The sequence below is a fragment of the Rhagoletis zephyria genome, unplaced genomic scaffold (assembly GCF_001687245.7).
Source record: "Rhagoletis zephyria isolate East Lansing unplaced genomic scaffold, Rhagoletis_zephyria_1.1 Rzeph_scaffold_04080, whole genome shotgun sequence".
NCBI classification, from domain to species: Eukaryota; Metazoa; Arthropoda; class Insecta; order Diptera; family Tephritidae; genus Rhagoletis; species Rhagoletis zephyria.
In genome coordinates, this window is record NW_016161163.1 from 13,803 (window position 1) to 20,612 (window position 6,810).

Genomic DNA, 6,810 nt, shown 5'->3' on the forward strand with positions numbered 1-6,810 from the left:
GGGGATATGCAATCCTCAAAGCCATGGACTACATGGTGGAAAATAGGTGGAGGAAAGCAATGAGTTTATGTGTCTGCAGGGACAGTAAAGCTGCACTTAAGGCAAAACTGATGTTGCCTTGAATCTCGGAAGGCCTATTTAGTTTTTTGCTCCCATGGATAGACGGGACTGCATGCAACTTGTTGCTGACTGCTGACTGTTCAGTCCACGTGGCAAATGACAAATCCATTTGTCCATCCTGCCTTGAAGAGAATGAGACGGTGGAGCACTTTTTGTACTTCTTGCTTACTTTTTTGTTTGTCATACATTTTTCTAGATTCGGTCTTTTCCCTATTGTCAGTTTCTGAATTTAAGTTTGGCGAAAAAAGCTTTTCGGGTTTGTTGTTTCAAGTTTTGATTTTTTCGGCAGAGTTTTATCAACTGCATTGTTATCACGAACGTACATACTATCTGTATTCAAACGAATGCCGAATTGGCCGTCACTTTAAGCAGCATTCGCGCAAAGGTTATTTAGTTACTATTTTCAGCCTCAACCGGCAGCAAACTGTATAAACATTGCATTGCCTTCACCACCTATACATACATACATACATACATACAACAGCAACTATGTGAAAACCTTCTAATTTTGATTTTTGAACTTATTTTTTTTTGTCCCTTGCTGTTGTGTGTATCTGCCGGATAATATTCAAATGCTTTGCCAACCGCAGCACTTTCGAATCATTGGCATTCCGTTAGCAAGGAAATGTTTGTCGTCATTTGCCGTTAACTTGGCTAAGTTCGATCGAAAAAAAAAATAGGTAAATAAGGTCAACAAGGAGTCCTTCAGAAGTGCATTGCATTTGTTGAGTATCATACTTATTTGCAACACTGTATGGTAGAAGGTGTGTCGTCAGATATCTGCTATGTTGTTGTTGTTGTAGTACTTGTCGATGACGTGCCAAATGTGAAGTGTACTCGGGTACGATGGCAAGTGTTCCCACAACAAATTTCAAATGTTTATGGCGCATGCGCAGAGTTAGCGCGTGAGTGAGCGAAATTGGAGAGTGCAATTTTAGCGAAAGAAAAGCGGGAGTACAGCTTTCGGTTGTTACAGCAGAGTTGTGCGCCCTAGCCGATGCGCGTTGAAGGATTTCCGAGCATGTCAAAGGAACGCTGTGCTCTTTGCACTCCCGCGCCAAATTAGCGGGTTTCGGAAAATCAGCTGCTATGAGCTTTTTTAGTAGCAACAAGCATGTGGCAAGCTGTGGTGCAAAGTCAGCTGGGAAATGTAATGAAAACAAGTAGTTTTACGAGAGATTTTCTAATAGAATTTTCTAAGTTTTATTAATAAATATCATCAGCTACACATTCAGTTGAAAATTAAGCTAAACTTGTAAATATATATATTTTTTTATTATACACACTCTTTTACTTAAGTATTAAATAAGAGCTTACATATCGACAAAGCTTATAATAACAAATAAGTTAACGAGTTTGTTTAGAAACACCACGTATACCACTGTTTGACAGCCTTGTTGTTGTTTTTGTTTTCATATTAGACCAATGTACATAAGTAGGTTTTTTCATATTTCATAGAATTTTTTTAATTTTTTCTTTAAATCCTATGCTTAATTTTTTTTTATTTATTTTTGCATTTTTGCTCTCTATTTAGCTTTCGATTTATTTTTAAATCATTCTAAATTTTTGAAATCTTTTTAAGTTTGCTTTGATAAATTTCAATATTGGCATCATACATTTTTAGCTTTTATGTGAAGTATAGCTTTGATAAAATACTAAATTCGTTCTCTTGTCAAGCTTAACATGCTTTGATAAAAAAAAAAAATAAAAAACTGGCATATTTTTAATTTACTAATCAAAATTTTTTCTACTATCAAATAATCTCTAAAGAAAATCCTTTAAATGATATTTCACAATTTTTATTAGAGAAGGTATTCAATTTTGAAATAAATTGTAGAATAATTTTTCTAGTAATTTTTCTATATTTTTTTATTCAATTATAAAATCAGGAATTGGTAAGCCTTTGAATCTTTTAGTTACGATGAAAAAAAATCGAGTTTGAAAACTTTTAATTCGTTTATGAAAATTAAAGTTGTATAATTAGTGGGAATTCGATGTTTTTTAAGAGAGAGTTCATATTAATTTGAATAATTTGAAAAATTCTTGCTCAGAAACTTTTAAAACTAATTTTTTTCGCAAAGAAGATGTCTAGTTTGAAATTTTAAATATTTGGATTATTTTGTTACAACTCCGAAAATTTTTTTTGTAAAAGGTTTGAAAAAATTTTAAATATTTTCAGACTTTAGCCAAAATTAATTACTATTCGTAGCCTTCGCGGAATTGTATTTTTTTAAGTGCCAAACGAAAACTTTTTGCTAACTTACAAAATCAGACATTTTTAAACTTTTCAAATCGTTTATTTATGTTTGAATTAAGATGCGGAGTTTCAGTTTAAACTTAATTTTTGAAAAATTGAACTTTATGATTGGTCCAGATTTGATGTTATGTATTTGTAAAAAAAAATTATAATATTTGAATAATGTCCTAAAAGGAAATTGAAGAAAGTTATATTCAAAAATTTTCAAAAAAGATATTTAAATTTTTTGAGAAATTTAGAATTTAAATATTTTTCAGAAATTCAGATTTTTTTATAAGTTATTTAATTTGCAAGATTTCGCTGAATTTGTTTTTAGCTTTTAAACTAATTTGAAGCGGTGGAAATTTGAAAATTGAATACATATTTTTAGAATTCTGAAAAAAATAAAAATTTTATTCAGAAATTTTATACATTTTAAAGAAATTTACTAGCCAACTCTGGTTTTCTGTATTTTGCAGACTTGATAATTTTTAAAAGTAGAAAAGATAACAAAAATTAAAAAATATTATTAAATCATTTTAGAATTTTTGTATATTGATAGAAATTTAAAAATAGTAAATATTTTTTTTAATTTAACTAATATTCTTTGCTTTATTAATTTTATTTTATTATATAAACTTTCTTTGTTTAGCACTCCTTTAATTACTTTTGTTTTACCTTGGCTTGAGAAAGAGTTTAGTGTTAGAACATTAAAGGCTCAAATTAAGGATACGCCTTTTATAAAAGCCGTTTTTATAGGTGTGTAAGTATGTATGCTTGTATTTTAGCAGAATAATTTGCTTTTGATAAGCTTGTAAATTTTTAACTTTGCCGAAGTGTGAAGTAGTGCTGCGTTTCTTGAAAGCTCATTAAGGCAAGTGCATACTTTTAGGATTGTGAAAAAAGAAAAAAAAAATACACAAAAGGCTGAAAGCATACCAAAAGAAAAATGTCCTTGTTATCCTAAGAGCCAATACAGACAAATTTTTTTCATGTTTTGGTTTTCTATACGCCTATGAGTAGACAACAAAAATAAAAATTGTTAACTCGATAAATAAAGTAATAAAAAATCAGAAATAAATAAAATCAAAAAATTAACGAATAATCTACGGAGTAATAATTTTTTCTATCACCCTAAATGTATGCAATATTCTTGCAAGCGAATTGGAAAGTATAGTGCAGTGAGTATGTTTTCAAAAATTCAGTTTTTATTTAAAAAAGATGTGTCATACAACACAAAAAAAATAGATTTTCTTACTTAATATACTTATGCTATTACATTTTTATTTATTTATTTTTTTTTTTATTAATTTTTTCATGTGTCAATTATAATCTCAATTTTTTAGCTAAATACAGCTCGCTTTTAAACTATTTGATAGTTGAATACTTTTCCTTGTCATTTTGGAAGAAATACTTTGAACTTTTCAGTGCTTTTTTTTTGAATGACTTTCGCATTTTCATTTAGTTAAATATATCGCTTTCTTTTAGAAAAAATGCAATTTTGAATGGAAGAAAGTTGCAAAGTTTTACATTTAATTTAGTTAAACTATTACAATGGTGTTACTAGTAGTGCTTATTTTTTAAATTTTCTACCAATTGTTTGTATTTTTTTTATATTTTTTTTTGTATTTTTAGAATTTTTTTTGGTATTTTGTTTTCATTCAGTGAATCTGTTTTTTTTTCGCTCGGAAATTAATTGTTCCATACATTCCAATTTTGTCTTTTTTTAGATTTTTTTTTTTAGTTTTGCATTTTTTCGCATTTCACTGCCTGTTTCAGTTAGACTCACATAAATACATTTAATCTTATTCGATAACCTTTCATATCATTAACTCGAGGCACTACGATTTCCAATTATTATTTTCTCTTTTTTTACTTCCTTAATTCGAACCTAAACAACTGCCTGCTTACGCCTAAAAACTTACTGCTACTATTTTGTGACTACAATAAATATACTTAGTACGTGTATTTCGAATACTTAATGAATTTTTAATTACAAGTCTTTTGCTGTCTACGTGGAAAAATAAACGGCTTCTCCGAAGCTTATTCTGTCTATGACTACAATACTTAGTTAATCAGCCTCTTTTGCGATACGTCTGTGTTCAGTTTCTTCAAATTTCAAATTTGTTTCTTATCCTACGCTAACGTGCTCGGCGCACCGCCTGCCGCCTGTCATCGATTTAATGCATTGCATAGGGCGAGCAGACAGTGTAGCGCGGCACACGCGAATACAGGCCGGACATGCCCTTCATGTAGACGTAGTGCACTGGTGGACGCAAGATGCTCTGCTGCTTCTTCTCCTTCTTCTTGCCATTAGCTGTGCTGCTGCTGCTGTTGCTGCTGCTGCTGTTGGCGCGGTTGTTATTGTTACTGCTCATCGAACGATTGCTACTACCGCCGCTGCCGCTGCCACTGCCGCTGCCACTACCGCTGCTGCTGTTGCCACTGCTGCTACTCCTGCTGCCGCTCGACGATGCAGACGACGTATTCGGCAAGCTATGCTTCTTGGCCTCATTCTTATTTCTGCCATTCAAATGCACTACGTCATCAGCTTCCTTCGGCTTGGCATCCTTGAAACAGCGTAGCGGTGTGCTGCTGCACGACAACGACCTCATCGACGTGCTGCTGGCGAAATGGTTTAGCATGCGTGTCACTGACGAAGCGATTGAGAGGCGGCTCAAATGTAGACGTCTATGCGTTGAGGTGGACTGCTTTTGCTGATGTTGATGCTGGTGTTGGTGGTGCTGCTGCTGCTGGTGGTGCTGCAGTTGTTCATGTTTATTTTTGCGCTTTTGCTGTTGCTCGCAACATTCTTCATGCGTGGAACATTCATCATCCTCATCGCTGCTATTCGTATCGGTGTTGTGTTCTGAGCTGCTGCAACTATGCGCCACATGGGCATCGGATGTGTGATGCTGGTGATGGTACATTTTTAGCGAGGCGCAGACATCCGCTTCATCATCGCCATCGCCATTGTAGGCATCCACCAAACAATCAACATCGAATGAGCAGAATGCAGGCGAATAAGATGAGCCGCTGTACGCCGATGAGGAGAGTGTATTGCGTGAAGCGTGCTGAGAATGTTGCTGGCGGTGTGTGTGCTGTTTGGGCTGCACGCTCGACTGATGCGCCAGATTATCGGCGGCTCTGTGGGTTAAGTCGATGTTTGAGCCCGTCAAGTGGAAGCCCAAATGCGAAGCGCGCTCATAGCTCAGGGAGAATGAATCGGTCGAGGAGCTGGGCAAATCATCCTGACTGTTGTAGATGTACGGATGACGCTGTTGTTGCGTTGCTTGTCGTGAAGTTTGTTGGAGGAAAGGACAGCCTAAATGCTTGCCGATACAGCTGAGGAAACCGCGCGATGTTTTCAGATCGCGTGCGGTTTTGAATTTGGGCATTTTGCTGTCGCTGGAGGACGATGCAGATGATGAGTAGGAAGAGGGTTTGTGATCGTCGTGTATGGGTGAGGTTGTAGTGTTTTTCGAAGTTGAAACTGATGCTGACTTGGAGCAGCATGTCGTTTGCTGATTGCTGCAATTTTGCGGCGTTGAGTTATCCATTTTTGTGTTTGGCGTTTTGTTTGTTGAACTTTTGGTAAGTTAGTGATTTTCGCACAATTATTAATGCAAGAGTTCTTTGAGCCGATTTGTTGGCTTTTTCAAAAACACTTTGTTCTCTGTTAGTTGGACACGCTTTTTTGCGAAAAATTTGTTTTTTTTGCAAAATATTTTCTTTAAGAGTTCTTTCAAACTGTCTTTTTGTTTGCAAAATATGCAATTCACTTTTATAGCTTGCTTGCTGACACTTGCACTTTAAATGTTCAAATGTTTTTTTTTTTCAAAATTTCAAAAAAGTTCACTTAGCTTTTCAAATATCAACGGTATTTGCTTTTACTTCCTGTATAAGTATTCCGCAATTTTCACTGAGATATTTCAGCTCTGAAGCGCGACGAACATATGTCTGCTACCAGCAATCGCTGGCGCTTTTATAGCCGTGCTGAGTCAGGGACGCATTCGTCGTCCTCATTACCGCAACATCGTTACGAGGGCCAATGCGAAGCTTACTTGCGTCGTATGCAACCTTCGCCACTGCTAGAGGCAACAACAACAGCGCAGCATAAGGCACATAACTGTAACATAGAAAGTTTCGAAAGTATTCGTACGCGTGAGCTGTGCACAAACGAAGTGTGAAGTGTGTGATTTTGCGAGCTTTGTCAACAGTAGCAACAAGTGTTCGTGAACTTTGCGCTCTCCGAGTGTATGCGGTTGTGTGCCTCATCATCGTCGTCGTCGTCGTCCGCTGGTCTCGTTTTGCATCGTGTGCGGAAACTCTAAGCATCTAAGCATAGTTGCATTTGCATACGTTTGTTGTTGAAAGCTTCTTGGCTAAAATTTTCCCATAGCTCACATTGCGCGCATAATGTATGTATGTATGTATCTTCAAAGTGCCAGCGG

The 6,810-nt window shown here is 35.4% G+C and overlaps 1 protein-coding gene across 1 annotated transcript; it reads right to left on the bottom strand.

Moving 5' to 3' along the window:
• Window positions 1–4,131: 4,131 nt before the first annotated feature.
• On the bottom strand, window positions 4,132–6,286 carry LOC108370234 (box A-binding factor). The gene has a single exon (XM_017625525.1). The coding sequence runs from the start codon at window positions 5,914–5,916 to the stop codon at window positions 4,537–4,539; it is 1,380 nt and encodes a 459-aa protein (XP_017481014.1). The 5' UTR covers window positions 5,917–6,286; the 3' UTR covers window positions 4,132–4,536.
• Window positions 6,287–6,810: the final 524 nt, after the last annotated feature.